Source organism: Muntiacus reevesi, chromosome X (assembly GCF_963930625.1).
Source record: "Muntiacus reevesi chromosome X, mMunRee1.1, whole genome shotgun sequence".
Taxonomy (NCBI): Eukaryota; Metazoa; Chordata; class Mammalia; order Artiodactyla; family Cervidae; genus Muntiacus; species Muntiacus reevesi.
The window spans coordinates 61,582,997-61,605,500 of record NC_089271.1 but is presented as its reverse complement, the minus strand read 5'-3'; the positions used below and the strand labels follow the sequence as shown (position 1 = coordinate 61,605,500).

Sequence of the window (22,504 nt, the reverse complement as noted above, 5' to 3'; positions counted from 1 at the left end):
GACTGACTGGTTTGATCTCCTTGCAGTCCAAGGGACTCAAGAGTCTTCTCCAACACCACAGTTCAAAAGCATTGATTCTTTGGCGCTCAGCTTTCTTTATGGTCCAACTCTCAGATCCATACATGACTACTGGAAAAACCATAGCTTTGACTAGATGGACATTTGTCAGCAAAATAATGTCTCTGCCTTTTAATATGCTGTCTAGGTTTGTCAAAGCTTTTCTTCCAAGGAGCAAGGGTCTTTTAATTTCATGACTGCAGTCACCATCTGCAGTGATTTTGGAGCCCAAGAAAATAAAGTCTGTCCCTGTTTCCATTGTTTCTCCATCTATTTGTCATGGAGTGATGGGACTGGATGCCATGATCTTAGTTTTTTGAATGTTGAGTTTTAAGCCAGCTTTTTCACTCTCCTCTTTCATTTTCATCAGGCGACTCTTTAGTTCCTCTTCACTTTCTGCCATAAGGGTGGTGTCATCTGCATATCTGAGGTTATTGATATTTCTCTCAGCAATCTTGATTCCAACTTGTGCTTCATCCAGCCCGGCATTTCGCATGATGGCCTCTGCATATAAGTTAAATAAACACTACCCACTTATTGAGTACATACTCCTTTATAGGGTTGTCAAACCATGTTATGGCAGGCAGTAGGTAAAAGGGACAAGGTAAGACTCCAGAATGAAAATACCAGGCACATTATTCTTGAGGATTTAGAAAGGAATGGATTATAGCAAAATAAACAGGACAAATAAAGAATTTACAAGTGCCAGCAGATGCAAATCTATCTTTTGTGTAAAGTTAGAGATGTGACAAAAAATCTTTGTTTTGTGTAAAGTCGGTCAACAAGCACCTAACCAGGATATTTATAGTATAGTGGGCCAAGAACAGGCTGATTAGAAGATGAGGATAGAGCAACAGCATCAAAGAAAATATCTTTATACTGAAATAGCATTCTGTCTTAGCCTCAGTTGCTTTTGATCAGAAGGCTTAATGGTGATAATTATACACACCTGGATCAAGAATATAGGCCTGGAGCAAATTTCTTAGACTAAGACATTTCCTACAGAGGGACACTGCTTCATGCTGAACTAGGATAGAGTGAGGTGAAGGAAGTGGTAGTTTTCAAAAAGGTTATGATCATTGGGAAATGTTGCTGTGAAGTCAAGAAAGCTGATCTTTGTGAGTGCAGCTTTAGTAAAATGATAATGAAGCCTAACAGATTGCAGGACATTAGGCAAAAGAGGGAGCAGTAATAAAATTGAGATAGTAGGTCATTCATTTCATGAAATTTTGAGACTTCCCTGGTGGTCCTTGTTAAGAACCACCTTGCAATGCAGGGGACACGGGTTTGATCCCTGATCGGGGAACTAAGATCCCACAAGCCTGCACCACAACTAGAGAGACCACATACCTTAATCACAAGACCCTGAGTGCTGCAAATTAAGACCTGATGCAGCCAAATAAATTAATTTAAAAAAAAGTTTGGCAATGAGAGGAAGAGGTGAAATGAGATGGAAGCTTGAAGCACAGTAGAATTAGTTGAATTTTTTCAAAGAAGGGAAATGGATATATTTGAAGGTAGAGGGGAAGAAATAGAGAGGGAAGCACCGAAGATACCTTTGAAGAGGGGAAATAATTGAGAGGTAGGGTTGTTGAGAATACTGAAAAATTAGTAAACTTTGAAAAAAAAAGAAACATTTTCAAAACTGGAAAGGCAAGACAATGTAAATACATGTTTAGAAATTATTTTACTGTTTTTTTCCAGAAACAAATTTGCTGAGGGAATGAATAAATTTTACATTTTGTGATGGTTAATAACAATTTGATTACTTCAGTTACCCTGAAATTTAAGCTGGGCAAATCTCTTTTTTATTGGAATATTAGTTAAAATGATATTCACATAGATAGAATGGCTGCAGAGTTTTAAAAATATCAAGGCAATTAGTTCAGTTATATGTGGAGTTATCTTTAAAAATCTGGGTATGTTTTATGATGAAAGAAACCACACAAATAAAAAGGTTATAGTTATTCAAGCTTTCCTATTTTCAGGATAAATGAACTGTACAATGAAGATATCTGTATTTTCTGAGTTATGCTTCAAGAACTTTACCTCATCTGAAGAAAGTAATGTATTTAGGAAGTTTCACATTTTAGGAGAATAATCTTAAAATATTCTGATATTCAGAAATTTTGTCAGATGTTGAATAGCTTTAGATTCCAGTTCCTTAGAATTTTCCTGCTGGCATGGTGCATACAAGAGCATCATATGAGTCTTTGGGATTTAAGACTTGCAGAAATTAAAATTTGAAAATTAGATATCTGTTTGACTGAAGGAAATTATTCATTTGGTAATTTTCAGGTCATCTACTTTTGATAATTGATTTTTTAAAAAGGTCTTTAGAAGTCCTATTTTTAACAATAAATATGATTTTACTTCACTCCTCTTTTCTCTTTATAGGTGTATATAAAAGGAGAATGAATGTTTTGTGTTCATGGGTGTCTAATTACTGAATTACTGTTTTGCAGTGCGGCATGTTGCTTGTAAGTTGATTCACATGTGCGAACACCCAGATGCATCAGAAGAAGCCATTCAAAGACAAATTTTGGTAAGTCTTAATTAAATCATAAAAGGGCACATGCAGTGAGATGGTCATTACTCCTGTGAAGATGGTTCAATTTTCCTGTGAAGATGGTTGAATTTAGTGTAAACATGGAAGAGGTGTTATATCCTTTAGTTCTGTCAATGTTGTTGTTATTCAGTCTCTAAGTTGTGTTTGACTCGTTGTGACACCATGGACTGCAGCAGATTGGGCTTCCCTGTGCCTTACTATCTCCTGGAGTTTGCTCAAACTTGTATTCGTAGTCAGTAATACCATCCAAGCATTTCATCCTTTCTTGCCCCGTTCTCCTCCTGCCCTCTGACTTTCCCAACATCAGGGTTTTTTCCAGTGAGTTGGTTCTTTGCATCAGGTGGCCAAAGTATTGGAGCTTCAGCTTCAGCATCAGTCCTTCCAACGAATATTCAGGATTGATTTCCTTTAGGATTGACTGGTTTGATCTTGCTGTCCAAGGGATTCTTTTTTTTTTTTTTTTTGTCCAAGGGATTCTTAAGAGTCTTCTCCAGCACCACACTTCAAAAGCATCAGTTCTTCAGTGCTCACCCTTCTCTATGGTCCAGCTCTCACGTCTGTACATGACTACTGGAAAAACCATAGCTTTGACTATACAGATGGACCTTTGTTGGCAGAGAGATGTCTCTGCGTTTTAATATGGTGTCTAGGTTTGTCATAGCTTTTCTCCCAAGGAGCAACCATCTTAATTTCATGGCTGCAGTCACCTTCCACAGTGATTTTTTTTAACCCTAGAAAAAAAAATCTGCCACCGTTTACACTTTTCCCCTGTTGGTTTGCCATGAAGTGATGGGACTGGATGCGATGATCTTAGCTTTTGAATGCTGAGTTTTAAGCCAGGCTTTTTACTCTCCTCTTTTACCTTCATCAAGGGCCTCTTCAGTTCCTCTTTGCTTTCTGACATTAGAGTGGTATGATCTGCATATCTGAGATTGATTGTTGATATTTCTTCCAGCAGTCTTGATTCCAGTTTGTGATTCATCCAGCCCGGCATTTCACATGTTGTACTCTGCATATAAGTTAAGTAAGCTGGGTGACAATATACAGCCTTGATGTACTCATTTCCTAATTTTCAGCCAGTCCTTTGTTCCATGTCTAGTTCTAACTGTTGCTTCTTGACCTGCATCCAGGTTTCTCACGAGACAGGTAAGGTGATCTGGTATTCCCATCTCTATAAGAATTTTCCACAGCTTGTTGTGATCCTCACAGTCAAAAGCTTTAGTGTAGTCAGTGAAGCAGAAATAGGTGTCTTTCTGGAATTCCCTTGCTTTCTCTATGATCAAGCAGATGTTGGCAATTTTATCTCTGGTTCCTCTGCCTTTCCTAAATCCAGCTTGAACATCTGGAATTTTTTGGTTCATGTACTGCTGAAGCCTAGCTTGAAGGATTTTGAGCATTACCTTGCTACCGTGTAAAATGAGGACAATTGTATGGTAGTTTGAACGTTCTTTGGTATTACCTTTCTTTGGGATTGGAATGAAAACTGACCTTTTTCAGTCCTGTGACCTCTGCTGAGATTTCCAAATTTGCTGACATATTGAGTGCAGCATCATCTTTTAGGCTTGAAATAGCTCAACTGGAATTCCATCACCTCCACTAGCTTTATTCATAGTAATGCTTCTTCTTTTTTTTTTTTTTCGGTTTAAATTTTATTCTGGATCTTCACGGTCAATGTTATCATTGTATTAAGGTGTTCAGGGCTCGCCTTGGACACAATATTTCTTTTGAAAATGAGTTTTCTTTTTATTTTGTGATCTTTTAAATGTTGCACCAACTATGCTTCACGCATTGTTATATCTTCATTTGGTTAATGTAATGTCTAGTTCATTTCCAGTAAATACATTGCTGCCTGGCATGGGTGCGTGCGAGTGCCTGTCCGTGTCCCTGGCTGTCGCTCATCTGCTCTCTCAGGAAGGTCCTGTGCTGGGCCCGTGGCGTGGGGGCAGGGCGGGCCTCGGTAGGGTGAAAGGGCGGGGCTGAGGCGCTCCGGTGGGTTTGGGCACCGGGCAGGATGGGCACCTGGGGCCCCGGCTGGGCTGCCCCTAAGCCCGCAGGAGGCTCCGGGGACCGCGGCCCTGGGCCAAATAGTAATGCTTCTTAAGGCCCACTTGATTTCACACTTCAAGATATCTGGCTCTAGGTCAGTGGCCACACACACCATCATGCTTATCCAGGTCAGTAAGACCTGTTTTTTGTAGTTCTTCTGTTTATTCTTTCCACCTCTTCTTATTCTCTTCTACTTCTGCTATGTCCTTACTGTTTCTCTCTTTTATTGTGTTTATCTTTGCATGAAATGTTCCCTTGGTATCTAATTTTTTTGAAGAGATTTCTATTTCTTTGGCTTGTTCACTCAATAAGGCTTTCTACTCTCTCCTTGCTATTCTCTGTAACTCTGCATTCAGTTGGGTATATCTTTCCCTTTCTCCTTTGCCTTTCCCTTCTCTTCTCAACTATTTGTAAGGCCCCCTGAGACAACCACTTTGTCTTCTTGCATTTCTTTTTCTTGGGGATGGTTTTGGTCTCCACCTCTCATACAGTGTTACAGACCTCCGTCCCCTTGAATCTATTTGTCATTTCCACTGTATAACCGTAAGGGATTTGATTTAGGTTGTACCTGAATGGCCTAGTGGTTTTCCCTACTTTCTTCACTTTAAGTCTGAATTTGGCAATAAGGAGTTCATGGTCTGAGCCATAGTCAGCTCCCAGTCTTGTTTTTGCTGACTGTACAGAGCTTCTCCATCTTTGGGTGAAAAAAATATAATCAATCTGATTTTGGTATTGACATCTGGTGATGTCCATGTGTAGAGTTGTCTCTTGTGTTGTTGGAAGAGGGTGTTTGCTATAACCAGTACATTCTCTTGGCAAAACTCTGTTGTCCTTTGCCCTGCTTCATTTTGTACTCCAAGGACATACTTGCCTGTTACTCCAGTTGTCTCTTGATTTCCTACTTTGCCTTCCAGTCACCTATGATGAAAAGGACATGTTTTTTTGATGTTTTAGAAGGTGTAGGTCTTCATAGAACTGTTCAACTTAAGCTTATTTGGCATTTAGTGGTTTGGACGTAGACTTGGATTTTTGTGATATTGAATGATTTGCCTTGGAAACGAACAGAGATCATTCTGTCATTTTTGAGATTGCCCCCCAAGCACTGCATTTTGGACTCTTTTGTTGACTATGAGGGCTACTCCATTCCTTCTAAGGGATTCTTGCCCACAGTAGTAGGTATAACATTCATCTGAATTAAATTCTCTCATTCCCATCCATTTTAGTTCACTGATTGCTAAAATGTCAGTGTTCACTGTTGCCATCTCCTGCTTGACCATGTAGTTGATATGTGATCTTATAGCATTATGGTCAGAAAAGATGCTTGAAATGACATCTGTTTTTTAAAATTTACCAAGGCTTGATTTGTGACTCAAGATGTGATCTATCCTGGAGAATGTTCCATGTGCACTTGAGAAAAAGTGCAGTCTACTATTTTTGGATGAAATGCCATTTAGGTATCAAGATATCAATTAGGTCAAACTGGTCCAATGTATCATTTAAAGCTTGTGTTTCTTTATTAATTTTCTGTCTGGATGATCTGTCCATTGGTGTGGTGGGGTGTTAAAGTCCCTCACTATTACTTTGTTACTGTTAATTTCCCCTTTAATATTTGGTAACATTTGCCTTCTGTATTGAGGTGCTCCTATGTTGGGTACACATATATTTATAATTATTATATCTTCTTCTTGGATTGATCCCTTGATCATTATGTAGTGTCCTTCTTTGTATCTTGTAACAGTCTTTATTTTAAATTCTATTTTACCTGATATGAGTATTGCTGCTCGAGCCTTCTTTTGATTTCCCTTTGCATGGAAATGCAAATATCTTTTCTGAGCCCCTCACTTTCATTCTGTGTCTCTAGGTCTGAAGTGGATTTCTTGTAGATAGCCTATATAGGCATCTTTTTTTTATATCCATTCAGCCAATCTGTGTCTTTTGGTTGGAACATTTAATCCATTTATACTTAAGGTAATTATTGATATGTATGATCCTATTACCATTTACTTTATTGTTTGTGGTTTGTTTTTTTAGGCCTTTTCTTTAGTCTTATGCTTCCTGCTTAGAAAAGTTCCTTTAGCATTTGTTGTAAAGTTGGTTTGGTGGTACTGAATTCTCTTTAACTTTTCCTTGTCTGGAAAGGTTTTAATTTTTCCTTTGAATATGAATGAGATCCTTGCTGGATAGAGTAATTTTGGTTGTAGGCTTTTCACTTTCATCACTTTAGGTGTATCCTGCCACTCCCTCCTGGCCTGCAGTTTCTGTTGAAAGATCAGTTGTTAGTTGTTATGGGGATCCCCTTGAATATTATTTGTTGCTTTTCCCTTGTTGCTTTTAATGTTTGTTCTTTGTGTTTAATTTTCATTAGTTTGATTAGTATTTGTCTTGGTGTGTTTCTCCTTGGGTTTATCCTGTATGGGACTCTCTGGGTTTCCTGGATTTGGGTGGCTATTTCCTTTCCCATGTTAGGGAAGTTTTTGACTATAATCTCCTCCAGTATTTTCTCCTACCCTTTCTTTTTCTCTTCTTCTTCCTGGACCCATATAATTCGAAGGTCGGGTATGCATAGTGTTATCCCAGAGGTCTCTGAGATTGTCCTCTTCTTTATTCTGCTCTGCTTCAGTTATTTTCACCATTTTGTCTTCAGCTCACTTACTCAATCTTCTGCCTCAGTTATCTTGCTGTTGGTTCCCTCTAGTGTATTTTTAATCTCAGTTATTGTGTTGTTTATTGCTGATTGTCTCCTCTTTATTTCTACTAGGTCCTTGTTAAACATTTTTGTATCTTCTTGATCCGTGACTCCAGTCTATTTATCTGTGCTTCCATTTTATTTCTGTCTTTGGATCATCTTTACTATCATTACTCTTGATTTATTTTTGAGGTAGACTATTTTCTCTTCATTTGTTTGGTCTTGTGAGTTTTTACCATGTTGTTTTATCTGCTGGATGTTTCTCTGTCTTTTCCTTTTATTTAATTTACTGTGTTTGGGGTCTCCTTTCTGCAGGTGGGAAGGTTGTAGTTCCTTTCAACTGTGGAGTCTCCCTCCCCTGGGCGGAGTTGGACCAATGCCTTGTAAAGGTTTCTTGGTTTGGTGGATTTGTGCCTGTGTTCTGGTGGATGGAGCTAGATAATTGTCTCTCTGAAGGACAGTGCTGGGTCCAGTAGTGTGTTTGGGGTATGTATGGGTTTGATATAGCTTTGGGAAGCCTCTCTGCTAGTGAGCAAAGATGTGTTCCTGTTTGCAGAAGTTTTGGTGTTAGGAGTCCACACTATAGTTTGCTGGCCTTTTGGGTGGGGCTTGGTCTTGGTGTTGAGATGAAGGCCTTTGGGAGAATTCTCATCAATTAATGTTCCATGGGTTTGGGAGTTCTCTGGGATCCAAAGTCCTGGACTTGGGTCTTCTACCTTTGGGGTTCAGGCCTGACCCCTTGCTGTAGGACCAAGACTTCACAGGTCACACAGCAGAGAAGACTAATGGTGAAAACTCCACTGAACAGCTCAGAACACCCAAAGAAACTTACACACTTACAAACAGAAGAAAAAGAGAAAAGAAATAAAATTAAAATAAAAGTGGAAGTCAGAAGAGAACAGTCAAGCCAATAGACAAACCCATAAGTGAAAATGAATACTAAAAACTAGACTAGCAAAAATACAAAATAAAAAACATGGGGAAGATGTAATACAATTAAAAAATACTCTAAAAATAGAAAAATAAAATGAATTTATTTAAAAATAAGATGTCTTTTGAGACAGAAATATAGATCAGTGGAACAGAATAGAAAGCCCAGAGATAAATCCACGAACCTATGGACACCTTATCTTTGACAAAGGAGGCAAGGATATACAATGGAAAAAAGACAACCTCTTTAACAAGTGGTGCTGGGAAAACTGGTCAACCACTTGTAAACGAATGAAACTAGAACACTTTCTAACACCATACACAAAAATAAACTCAAAATGGATTAAAGATCTAAATGTAAGACCAGAAACTATAAAACTCCTAGAGGAGAACATAGGCAAAACACTCTACAACATAAATCACAGCAAGATCCTCTATGACCCACCTCCCAGAATATTGGAAGTAAAAGCAAAACTAAACAAATGGGACCTAATGAAAATTAAAAGCTTTTGCACTACAAAGGAAACTATAAGCAAGGTGAAAAGACAGCCCTCAGATTGGGAGAAAATAATAGCAAATGAGGAAACAGACAAAGGATTAATCTCAAAAATATACAAGCAACTCCTGAAGCTCAATTCCAGAAAAATAAATGACCCAATCAAAAAATGGGCCAAAGAACTAAACAGACATTTCTCCAAAGAAGACATACAGATGGCTAACAAACACATGAAAAGATGCTCAACATCACTCATTATCAGAGAAATGCAAATCAAAACCACAATGAGGTACCATTACATGCCAGTCAGGATGGCTGCTATCCAAAAGTCTACAAGCAATAAATGCTGGAGAGGGTGTGGAGAAAAGGGAACCCTCTTACACTGTTGGTGGGAATGCAAACTGGTACAGCCACTATGGAAAACAGTGTGGAGATTTCTTAAAAAACTGGAAATAGAACTGCCATATGACCCAGCAATACCACTTCTGGGCATATACACCAAGGAAACCAGATCTGAAAGAGACACGTGTACCCCAGTGTTCATGGCAGCACTGTTTATAATAGCCAGGACATGGAAGCAACCTAGATGCCCATCAGCAGATGAATGGATAAGGAAGCTGTGGTACATATACACCAGGGAATATTACTTAGCCATTAAAAAGAATTTATTTGAATCAGTTCTAATGAGATGGATGAAACTGGAGCCCATTATACAGAGTGAAGTAAGCCAGAAAGATAAAGAACATTACAGCATACTAACACATATATATGGAATTTAGAAAGATGGTAACGATAACCCTATATGCAAAACAGAAAAAGAGACACAGAAGTACAGAACAGACTTTTGAACTCTGTGGGAGAAGGTGAGGGTGGGATGTTTCGAAAGAACAGCATGTATATTATCTATGGTGAAACAGATCACCAGCCCAGGTGGGATGCATGAGACAAGTGCTCGGGCCTGGTGCACTAGGAAGACCCAGAGGAATTGGGTGGAGAGGGAGGTGGGAGGGGGGATTGGGATGGGGAATACGTGTAACTGTATGGCTGATTCATATCAATGTATGACAAAACCCACTGAAATGTTGTGAAGTAATTAGCCTCCAACTAATAAAGAAAAAAAAAATGATGTCTTTTGAAAAGGAATAAGTACATTATAAAAAATAAAAATTAAAAGAATAATGGAGAAAAAACAACATTAGAACAGTATGAAAAAGAAAAAAAGGGAAAAAAGAGCAAAGTGTATATTGAGTGGTAATATGAAGAATATTCTTGTAATTCCTCCATTGACTTTTCCACACTGTGTGCTCTAGTCAATCTGACTATTCAGAAATTTCTCCAATATTTCTAGAAAGAACTGTGGAGCTGTGCTGTGTGCTCTAGTCAATCTGGCTATTCAGAAATTTCTCCAATATTTCTAGAAAGAACTGTGGAGCTGTGCTGTGCAGTGTGTCTGAGACTCATATCTTGCCTTCCTCCAGCTTGTATTTGCTCCTAAAGTCCACAGTTGCTCCTAAGTCCACAGACTAATTGTGGGGATTTAATCTACTGCACCTGCTATAGGAGTGTTTCCCCCTTCTCTCCTTTGCTCACACATCCTGTGGTGTTCCACTTTGGTTTTGGCCCTCTCTCTGCTTGTAGGCTGCTCTCTGGTGTCCCCAACCCAGACCCAAGGCAGCCTATTAGGGCTCACATGCTCAGTTGGACACAGTTGGGGTGTGTGGGGAGTGCCTGCTGGAGCCAAGACCTGTGTTGAGTCGCCACAGTCTCAGGTGGCTCATGTACTTCCCTATGGGAGCTGGCCCTGAGTTGTGGGTCCCTCAGCAGAGTCAGACTGCTCAGGCTCCCAGGAAGGTGTGGGCAGTGACCTGTGGCTGCTCACAGCTTGGTGGCACTTGCAACCCCTGGGGTTGAGATTGTATTGGTCTCCTGCCCTCTGCCTCTAGCTCTCGCAGTGGCTTTTCTACCTTTGTAGACTGCAGCTGACTCATCCCACCTATGGTGCTTGCAAAGGCGAGGTCCTGCATTCTGGGAGTGTGCATAGTTAGAGCGTTCCCACAGCAATGATCTCTTGCCTCTCTGGCTGGCCCATGATTTTCCCTGGACTCCCTCAGCTGTGTTGTACTAGTCCCCTCAGAGTATCTTGATGGCAGCCAAGCCTGATCCTCTCCCTGGGATCCGACCCCTAAAGCCTGAGCCTGAGCCTGAGCATCCAGCCCCAATCGTTGTGGAGGGCATGTAAGCTGCTTCTCTGCTGGAAAGTGCTGTTTGACAACGAACTCTGGTGAATTCTCTCTGTTTTGCCTTCTAAGCACCTGTTGCTGTGTTCCCTTTGGAGATTCCAAAACTCCCCTCTGACCCCTCCTCTGAGTGGGTTTCTGAGTGTGTGGAAACTTTTCCTCCTCCAGGATTCCTTCCCAGGGACATAGGTCCCTGTCCTGAAATCTTGTCTGTTTTCTTATCTTTATCTTTTGCTCTACCTCATTGTGAGGAGTTTGGCTTGCCTTTTTGGAAGTCTGGTGTTCAGGAGGCATTCTGTAGAAGTTGTTCCATATTCAGATGAATTTTTGATGTATTTGTTGGGTGTGGAGGGTAATTGCCCCATCTTATTTCTCTGCCATCTTGAAAGTCCTTGAGGTGTGAATTTTTAACAATTATTTTTTACCTTCTTTCTTCCAGATGAATATGAAAACAGGAAAAGGGTGGGTGAATGTTGGAAATGCGGTGCTTGCTGATGATTTTTTTCAATCTGCCATGACTGTAAGTTACTACTGATTTTTAACTGTTAGTAGCAGTTGTGGTTATTGTTATCATTACATTGTATTGTGGTTTATTTTCCAGGGTCTGGAGCAGTTATATTTCAAATTAACTCAGTGGAGCTCCACTGAGGAACATGTGATTATGCAGAAGACTGCTGTGGAGAAGGACGTTTTGAAAGTGCTTTCTTACCAAGCAGAGGCAGTAGGTATCATAGGCATCAGAGCTTTACAGTGGGGCATTTTCTATATGTAAATGCAAAAGCAATGAGATATAACCTATTAGAAGAAACTCAGGTGTCATTGGTCTTTTATTGCATATTATATTTGACCTTTTTAATCTTTGTTTTATAGCTGAAGGTGACATTACTAATGGTAATTGGTATTTAATGGGGTAGATGAAATTGAAAAGACTTAGATAACTAATCCTTATTTTCAACCACTGCATGTAATATCTGTCATTTATTTGTGGCAGTGGTCTATTTGAAACACCTATCTTGGTGACTTTCTTACGTTCACAGTATGCCTAAAGTGTGTTCAGTCATTTTGACTCTTTGCGACCCCATGAACTGTAGCCTACCAGGCTCCGCTGTCCATGGAATTCTCCAGGGAAGAATACTGGAGTGGTTTGCCATTTCCTTCTCTAATACCCAAAGTATTACCCCAAAAGAGCCTTCACATTTGCAATTATTCTGGGTTGTTTGCTAATATTTTCTACAAGTGTGCTGATACTAGTGTTCAGAGTTGTACTTTACCTCCGTTTGGCTTATAGGTTTCCTTCTTTTATGACCACGCTGTTCGGTGTGCATTTTAAGTTGACAAAATGTTAGCTGTGATGAGTTTACTCTCTGAAATTATGTAATTCTGGAAATGAAAGAGAACTTAAAAATCATCTAATCTTATTTTTATTTTTTAACATCTTCACAGAAATATAATTCGTATACAGTAAAATTCACACATTTAAAAATATAATTCAGTGGTTTCAGTATATTCATACAATAGAGAACTTTTAGCACAATCTTAAGTTTAAAACATTTTCATTACCCCAAAAGAAATCCCCTATCCATTGCAGTCACTCTCTATTCCTCCTGACCGCTAGCAACCGCTAATTTACTTTCTGTCTTCATAGATTTATCTATTCTGGACATTTCATATAAACGAGATCATATAACAATCGATCTTTTGTGCTTAGCTTCTTTTATTTAGCATGTTTCCAGATTTAATCTATGTAGTGAAAGTGAAAGTCGTTTAGTCATGTCCAATTGTTTGGAGCCCATGGACTATACGGTCTCCAGGCCAGAATACTGGAGTGGGTAGCCTTTTCTTCTCCAGGGGATCTTCCCAACCCAGGGATTGAACCCAGGTCTCCTGCATTGCAGGCAGATTCTTTACCAGCTGAGCCACAAGGGAAGCCCAATTTATGTTGTAGCATGTATCAGTATTTTTATTACCAAATATTATTGTACTATATGGATATACCACATTTTGTTTATCCATTCAGTTATTGATGAACATTTGGATTGTTTTCAATTTGGAGCTATCGTAAATAATTCTACTGTGAACATTCATGTACAGGTTTTCACATGTACATGTTTTTATTTCTCTTGGATACATACCTAGAAATATAATTGCTCAATAACATGATAACTCTGTTTAACCTTTTATGAAACTGCTGGACTGTTTTCCACAGTGGCTTTGTACCATTTTCCACTTATGCCACTCGTCTCTGAGGGCTCTAATTTCTTCATTCTAGGAATTTTATAGATTTAGAATTTACATTTAGGACTTGACCCATTTCAAGTTAATTTTCATGTACGGCATGAGATGAGAGTCCATTTGCATTCTTTTGCATGTAACTCTCCAGTTGTCCTAGCACCATTTGTTGAAGACTGTTCTTTCCCCATTGAATGGGGAATGTCAAAAATTAATTGATCAGAAATGTGAGGATTTATTTCTGAACTGTTGATTCTGTTCCACTGATCTATATGTTTGTCCTTATACCAATACTATGGTGTCTTGAGTACAGTAGCTATGTAGTCAGTTTTGATATAAGGAAGGGTGAATTTTCCAGCTTTGCTATTTTTCAGGATTATTTGACTCTTCTGGGTCTCTTGCATTTCCATATGAATTTTAGAAAAAGCTTGTTAATTTTTGCAACAAAGCCAGCTGGAATTTTGATAACAAAACCACTGAATCTGTGGATCAGTTTGAGGAGTATTGCTATCTGAATAATGTTAAGTGTTTTGATCCATGGATATGAGATATTACCCATTTAGTTAGGTTTTAATTCCTTCTCATTTTTTTAAATGATGAAACTGAAGTTCAGAGAGACGATACAAGTTAATTGAAGATCTAAGACTAGAACCATGATTCTCTGACTTTTAGTCTAACACTCCCTACCCAAAACTTTATTGTTGTTCTAAGTCATGTCCAACTCTTTTGTGACCCCTCATGTACTACAGCACACCAGGCTCCTCTGTCTCCCCATTGTCTCTTGGAGTTTACTCAAATTAGGTTGACTGTATAAAAAGAAAACCCTTTGTGTTGATTTTGTTTGCTTTTAAATGTTAATATCCTTTGTTGGTTACTTTAATGCAACTACTAAAAAATTGATATGAAGTCCAGCAGGTCTTGGTCTTATATCTTAACTCTTCTACCAACTCGCTCTATCACCTTGGGCTGCTACTTACCCTCCTCAGGCCTATAAAAATCTAATATTTAAGAGATCACAGCTCTATATTATATACTGTGACAGGGATGCATTTGGCTTGATAGTAGTTCATGTGAAAAAGACCTATGTGGTTTATTTTATTTACTGTTTTGTTGATGTATAGTTGATGTACAGTGTTATATGTTACACATGTACAATATAGTGATTGACGATTTTAAAGGTTATACTCAATTTATAGTTATTATAAAATATTCCCATATTATACAGTGTATTCTTATAGCTTATTTTATTCGTAATAGTTTGTACCTCTTAATCTCCTACCCCTATATAGCCCTTATCCCCCGTCCCTCTCCTCATTGGTAACTGCAAGTTTGTTCTATGCATCTGTGAGTCTTCTTTCTGTTTGTTTTATTCTCTAGTTTGGTGCAGTTTTTAAATTCCACATACAAGTGGTATCATACAGCATTTTTCTTTATCTGGCTTATTTCACTTTTTAGCATAGTACCCTCCCAAGTCCATCTATGTTGTTGCAAATGGCAAAAGTGTATTTTTTTTATGGCTGAGTGGTACTCCAGTACATATACATACCACATCTTCTTTTGGAATCTATTGATGGATATTTAGATTGATTCCATATGTTGACAATTGTAAATAATTCTGCTATAAACATTGGGGTGAATGTATCTTTTTGAGTTAGTGTTTTATTTTTCGGATATATACCCAGGAATGAAATGGCTGGGTCATATGGTAGTTCTATTTTTAGTGTTTGGAGAAACTTCTATCCTGTTTTCCATACTAACTATACCAGTTTACAGCCCATAGTATATAAGGGTTCCCTTTTTTCCACATTCTTGGCAACATTTGTCATTTGTGTTCGTTCTGATGATAGCCATTCTGACAGGTGTGAATCAATATCTTATTGTGTTTTGACTTGCATTTATTGTGGGCCTGTTGACCATCTGAAGGTCTTCTTTGGAAACTGTCTGTTTAGACCTGCCCGTTTTTAATCAGATTGTTTGCTTTTTTGATGTTGAGTGGTATGAACTGTTTATATATTTTGGATATTAATCCCTTATCAGTCATAGCATTTACAAATATTTTCTCTCATTCAATTGATTGTCTTTTCATTTTGTCATTGGTTTCCTTTGCTGTGCAAAAGCTTTTAAGTTTGATTGGGTCTCACTTGTTTATTTTTGCTTTTATTTCCTTTGCTTTAAGAGAAAGATCCAAAAAACCATTGCTATTATTTATGTTGTGAATTTTCTGCCTATGTTTTCTTCTAGGAGTTTTATGATTTTCAGTCCTTCATTTTAGGTTTTTAATCCATTTTGAGCTTACTTTTGTATTTGGTAAGAGAAAATGTTCTAATATCATTCTTTTGCATGTAGTTGTCCAGTTTTCCTACCACTTGTTTCAGAGACTATCTTTTCTTCATTGTACATTCTTGCTTCTTTTTTTTTTTTCAAGAAAATGATAAGCTAGTTTGAAATTTAGGTTATAAATACTTTTTGAAAAATGGACAAAGGAAAATGTAAGTGCCAGATGAGTGGCATAGATCATGTGGAGCACAGACTTTGTTTAAGGTGATAAGGTGATGCAAATATTGTGTTTACCCTTGTGCCACAGATTATCCATCTATAACCTTTAGCGCTGTAGAAGGAACTATAGATCTTGGTGTTTCTCCAAATTACCCATTCCCCTTGTCTATTGGCAATGCCTCTTTGTGCTGGCTATATCATCTGCTGCTCCCTTTCCTCTTTTTTTTTTTTTTTTTATGGCCTTGAAAATTTTGCTGAGTTTATTTTATTTAAAACAATCTGATTTCTTTCTAAAATTTTTTAAAATTTATTTTTAATTGAAAGATAATTCTTTTACAATGTTGTGTTGGTTTCTGCTGTGCAACAGTGTGAATCAACCATAAGTATACATATATCCCCTCCCTCTTGAGCCTCCCTCCCATTCACTCCTATGCTTCCCTCTTTACTAGAGTAAGAGCACTTAAAAAAGATGGTATGGTCATAGGAACATATGAGCCATTAGCTTATCCGTAAAGACTATGATGAAGGGTGTCCTGAAGATGTAAGTCAAATGGAAAGTCCACTACCTTTATTATACCAAGAGCCCCAGTCCTCTATCTTTCCTACTAGTTAAGTATTAGCATAAAAATTAATCTGTACATCATCAGTATCTAGTATGGTATCTGGCACATAATAAATAATATGTTAAATGCATGTTCTACAAATGAAGCTGCTTTCCTGTTATCCCTCTCTGACCTGTTTGTCCCCCTGAAGAGTGACGGTAGTATTGTTGTCCAGTTGTTCAGTTGTGTCTGACTCTTTGTGACCCCATGAACAGCAACACGCCAGGCTTCCCTGTCCTTTACTATCTCCCAGAGTTTGCTCAAACTCATGTCCATTGAGTCAGTGATGCCAACCATCCATCTCATCCTCTGTCACCCTCTTCTCTTCCTGCTCTCAATCTTTCCCAGCATCAGGGTCTTTTCTAATGAGTTGGCTCTTTGCATCAGGTGGCCAAAGTATTGGAGCTTCAGCTTCAGCATCAGTCCTTCCAATGAGTACTCAGGGTTGATTTCCTTTAGGATTAACTGGTTTGATCTCCTTCCAGTCCAAGGGACTCTCAAGAGTCTTCTCCAGCACCAGAATTCGAAAGCATCAATTCTTCGACGGTCAGCCTTCTTTATGGTCCAGCCTTTAAATCTGTACATGACTAATGGAAAAACCATAGCTTTGATTATGTGGACTTTTTTCGGCAAAGTAATGTCTCTGCTTTTTAATACGCTGTTTAGGTTTGTCATAGCTTTTTTCCCAAAGAGCAAGCGTCTTTTAATTTCATCATTGTAGTCACCGTCTGTAGTGATTTTGGAACCCAAGAAAATAAAGTCAGTCACTTTCCATTGTTTCCCCACCTGTTTGCCATGAAGTGATGGGGCTGGTTGCCATGATCTTAGTTTTTGAATGTTGAGTTTTAAGCTAGCTTTTTCACTCTACTTTTTCACCTTCATCAAGAGGCTCTTCAGTTACTGTTCACTTTCTGCTATTAGGGTGGTGTCATCTGCATATCTGAGGTTGTTGATATTTCCCCTAGCAATATACTCCTGACAGTAGTATATAAAATATAAAAGATGGAGAGACACTGGTATAGACAAGTGCTATACGATTGTAGGAAAGGGGAAGCAGGGGGTGAGATTATTGTGGGCTGGGTTGTTAGAGGGAGACACACAAAGGATTTAAAACATAATTTGCACGTTGGAGGAAGGAACAGATTTAGATAAGCAGGGAAGATGGCACCAGGGTATTCTAAGCAGAACACGGACTTGAGCATGAGCAAAGTCATATAGATAGAAATGTGCATGTCTGGTTTAAGGACTGTTCAATGATCTGTTTATTCAAAGGAAAGTATTTGTGAAAGGGCATAGTAAGGACTGAGTTTTAAGAAATAAGTTGGGTCAAGTTGAGAAGGCCCGAATATACCTCTTTGAAAAAATAATTTTTAAAGGTAGTGTAGTGGTTGAAGGTTTTTGGGAAAAGATAAGGTGGCACAAAGTGAGATCTGTCAATAATACTTTGACTGGATTGAAAAAGTAAATCTACCGAAAGTGTAAGCATGAAATGATAAGAGCTTGAACTGTAATATTAGCAACAAGAATGAAATGAAGGGGGCAGATAAAGTAAGCAAACATTTATGCTCAGTGAGAAGAACTAAACCATTCAGTTCCTGGAGACAGGAAAGGGAATATAAGAAAACTAATTCATTTCACAAATGTATACATGTTGTTGGGGCCGGGGGAGGGGGAGAATGTAGCAAAAAGTAAAGCAAACATAAAGATGGGATGACATGCCAGAGATAGAGGACTGTAAAAGTGAGTCATGTATGAGAGGAAAAGAGAAGTTTAAGGGAAATTGGATGATTAGCAGTGGTCAGTGCTTCAGAGAAATAGGAAAAAAATGAAGATGAAGAAAAGGTTATAGGATCTGGCATTTTGGAAGATGATAGTGACCTTAGAAAGAAGTATCATTGGCAAGGTAAAAAATAGAAGACAGACTATAGGAGTTTTAAGTGCTGGGTGGATGGTGAGGCAGTGGAGGAAGTTAGTATGGTGGGAGCATCTCTGAGATCAAAAGTATTCTGGTAACTCAAAGCATTTGCTTTTTTCACTCTGTTGACATTTGTATTAGTGGTTCAAAAGCAGTGGTGGGTAAAACTGCTGATACTTTAACAATAATCAAGACAGTGGCATATTCTTTACTAGTTATCATTGTATTCTTCATTGCTACACCCTTGGTGTAAAAAGAATTCTGGTTTTACTTAAAAATGCCTTTGGTGAAACAATAAAAATGATTAGTTTTATTAAACCTTGACTCTTGAGTATATAATGTTTTAATATTTTAAGTAATATAAAGGGAAGTTCTCATAGTATTTCTGCTGCATATTGAAGTATGAGGATTGTCTTGAGGAAAGGCCCATATGTGATTCTTTGGGTTGTGAGCTGAATTAGCTACTTTTGTCTTCACAGAACACTATTTTTGCTGGAAAGACTGACTGATAGATAAACTTTGTTAATTCATACTTGGGTATTTAGCAGACATTTTCATAAAAATGAATGAAATGGGAATGTGATTTCAAGAAAGCAACCAACAGTATTTGTTGCCAGTGATAAAATTTAAACTTTTTAAAAAGTAAAGATTAGAAGTTTGGAAAACTTGTATACCTCTACCATGACCATGAGAGCTTCCAGATACTTAGACTTTTCTGATGAAATCAATGATAGTATTAACTAATATGATTTTTAAAAACTTTTTATTTAAAATATAGATTCACAGGAAGTTGCAAAAATAGTAGTGCAATAGTGTACCTTTCACCCACTTTTCATCTTCAGTGACATCTTGCATAAATATAGTACAATAGAAAACTAAGGAGTTGACATTGGTACAATCCATAAATCTTATTCGTATTTCACCAGTTTTATGTGAACTCATGTGTATCTGTTCTTCTATACAGTTTTATCACATGGATAGATTTGGGTAACCACTATCCCCATGATCACCACCACAGTCAAGATATAGAAAAGTTCCATGACCACAAAGATTGCTCATGCTTCACCTTTGTAGTCATACCCATTCCCCTATCCTCAGTCCCAGGCAACCAATAACCTATTCTCCAGTTCTATAATTTGGTCATTTTGGAATGGTATATGAAAATGGAATGATATAGTATGTAACCTTTTCATACTGTCTTTTCCCACTTAGCATAATTCCTTTGACATTCATCGGAGTTTTCTGTATCAATAGTTTGTTATTTATTTGCAAGTAATATTCTGTGGTATAGATATACCACAATTTGTCTAGCCATTCACTGTTGAAGGAATTTGGGTTTCCAGTTTTGGCTTTTGCAGATAAAATTGACATGAACAGTTGTGTGTGGTGTTTTTTTTTTTGTTTTTTTTTTTTTTAGATTTTTGTATAGATTTTTATTTCTGTGGATAACTGCCCAGGACTGCAAATGCTGGATCAAATGGGTAGTATTTGTTTAGCTGTCTATTTTTGAAGAAACTGTCAAGTAAAAAGCTGAAAAAAGCTGAAAGCATTTCCTCTAAAGTCAGGAACAAGTTAAGAGTGCCCACTCTCACCACTATTATTGAACATAATTTTCGTAGTCCTAGCCATAGCAATCAGAGAAGAAAAATAGTAGAAATCCACATTGGAAAAGAAGAAGTAAAGAAATCAAAACCTTTTAACAGCAGTTCACATGTCAGAATTGACTTTTAGACATATAGCTTGTTATTCATTTTAACCAGTTACTGACATTTTGTGTTTTGCTTTCCCAGGCAGTTGCTCAAGGGAATTTTCAAAGAGCATCTGGTTGTATACTACGCTGTAAAGATATGTTGATGAGGCTTCCCCACATGGTGAGTGAAATCTCTGTGTTCATTCTCCATGAGTTTGAAAATACATAATATCAACGTTTGGAAGACTCATAACTACTTCATGTGATCCTATAGAGTTTATATTTTGTATAAGATTTACTTACTTAGCCAAGATTTGAAATATTTTGCTTCTTTTGTTCTTTAATAGAACAGGTGTTCTAAAAAGTGATGTAGGTTACTTCTTAACATTTCTTTGCTTTCCCTTTTATTGTCAAAACACTTTGGTAATATTTCCTCCATATGTCATGGTATGTGATGAAAGAAAGAAAAAACGAGTTTATTGCCGTACTGACAAGGTTGATAGCAGCTATTCATATCATTGCCATAGTATTTTTCTACATTGGGATTTGGAGGTGTGAGCAATTTGATAGGATAAATAAAACCTGTTTCTCAGACTGTAGTTCATCAATATTCCAGAGTAGATAATTTTTAATTTTTCCACTTTACCTCCCTTTTCCATTCTTTCTCGCCTATTTCAGGCCTATGCTTACTTCAGTCTTTACTGTTACAGAGGAGACTGATACCAAAGATAAATTTGGTATCAGGATGGTCTCAGGGCTCCATCATGTACCTTCATGTGAAACTGGTCTTACTTTTCTCTCAAATTCTATGTTATAATGTAGAACTTAATTCAGTAACTATTTACATATTGCTAATATTATGTGGAGGTACTCTTCTAGTCTTTAAAAAAATTAAAAACAATTTTACAGTTACAAAACTGTAACAAGAATTTTACAAAGAATTTCTATATACTCTTTACCCTGAGACCTAGTTGAAGTTTTTCAATACTGTTCTTTACACAAAATGGATTCTATCTAGGATTCACTTAAGTCTCTAGTCTCTTTCACTGGAAAACTTCCTCACTCTTGCCTTGACTTTCATGACCTTGACAATTTTGAAGGTTCCAGAAGAGCCATTTTGTGCAATGTGACTTAATTTATTTTTCAAAAATTAAAAAGAAATTTTATTGAGGTATATTTGACATATAACTGTATAAATTTGAGGTATTTCACATGTTGATTTGATACACTTTCAATTTGCAGTATGGTTACTGGAGTAGTGTTAGCTAACACCTTTATCATGTCACATAAATGTCATTTTTTTTGTTGAGAAAAGTCAAGATCCAATTCCTTAGCAATTTAAAAATTTACAGCACAGTATTTTTGACTATAATCACTATGTTATACATTAGATTTCCAGAAATTATCTACTAGCTGCAAGTTTAAACCCTTAAACGACGTCTCCCCAATTCCTTCTCTCTAACCAAATGAGGGTTTGTTCAGAGATTAGAGTAGGCTATGAATTTGGGGCCAGAAAATCACAGAAGTGATTCTGTTGTGTGACATACAAGGTTGATTTATTCTGTTGGTGGTGGTGCTAACTTTGATCTCTTGGTTAAAATGGTGTCTTACAGGTTTCTCCAGTGTAAACTTATGTATTTTTTCCCTTTGTTGTTCGTAAGTGTTTTGTGAAATGATACTCTGAGACTTTGTAAAATCCAGTTTCTCATCCAACTTTCACTGTCTGTTGAGATTTCCTGCCTAAATTGGTCCTGTGATATTGACACCTGGCTTTTTTTCTAATTCTATCCTTCTTTCTATATTTATTAGGTGACATGCTACTATAATTTTTTATTGAGCTAAAATATGTGTAACATAGAATTTGCCATTTTAACAATTTTTAGGCATGCAATTCAGTGGCACTAAGTACATTAACAGTGTTATATAACCATCACCACTCTGTACTGATAGAAACTCTGTACTCATTACACAAACACTCCTCATTACTGCCTCCCCTGGTAACCTCTAATTTACTTTCTGTCTCTGTGTATTTGCTTGTTCTAGATATTTTATATAAATGGAATCATATAATATTTATCCTTTTGTGTCTGACTTATTTCATTTAGCATTAATATTTTCAAGGTGCATATCATGGCATGTATCAGAACTGGATTGCTTTCTATGGCTGAATAATATTTCATAGATAAACCTTTTGTTTATCTGTTTATCTGTTCAAAAATTTTATCTGTTCATCAATTGATATATACTTGAGTTGTTTCCACCTTTTGGTTACTGAATAATGCTGCAATGAACATTGGTATACAAATATCTGAATCACAGCTTTTAGTTGTTTTAATCTAAGACTTGAATGGTTGGTAATATGGTAATTTTATGTTTAACTTTTCGATGAACCACCAAACTCTTTTTCATAGTGGCTGTACCATTTTACATTCCCACCAGCAGTTGAATTCGGGTTCCAGTTTCTCCACACCCTCAGCAACACTTGTTATTTTCTGGGCTTTTAAAAAAATTACTATTAAAGCCATCTTAGTAGGTGTGAAGTGGTTTCTCA

The 22,504-nt window shown here is 37.4% G+C and overlaps 1 protein-coding gene across 1 annotated transcript in view; it reads left to right on the top strand.

The window, feature by feature from the left end:
• Positions 1-22,504, top strand: part of TEX11 (testis expressed 11) — a 254,826-nt gene that overhangs the window by 31,405 nt on the left and 200,917 nt on the right. Inside the window, exons 5-8 of the mRNA XM_065915873.1 lie at positions 2,523-2,602; positions 11,461-11,541; positions 11,623-11,742; positions 20,054-20,134. Coding sequence (XP_065771945.1) covers positions 2,523-2,602; positions 11,461-11,541; positions 11,623-11,742; positions 20,054-20,134 — 362 coding nt within the window. The remainder of the gene's footprint in view (positions 1-2,522; positions 2,603-11,460; positions 11,542-11,622; positions 11,743-20,053; positions 20,135-22,504) is intronic.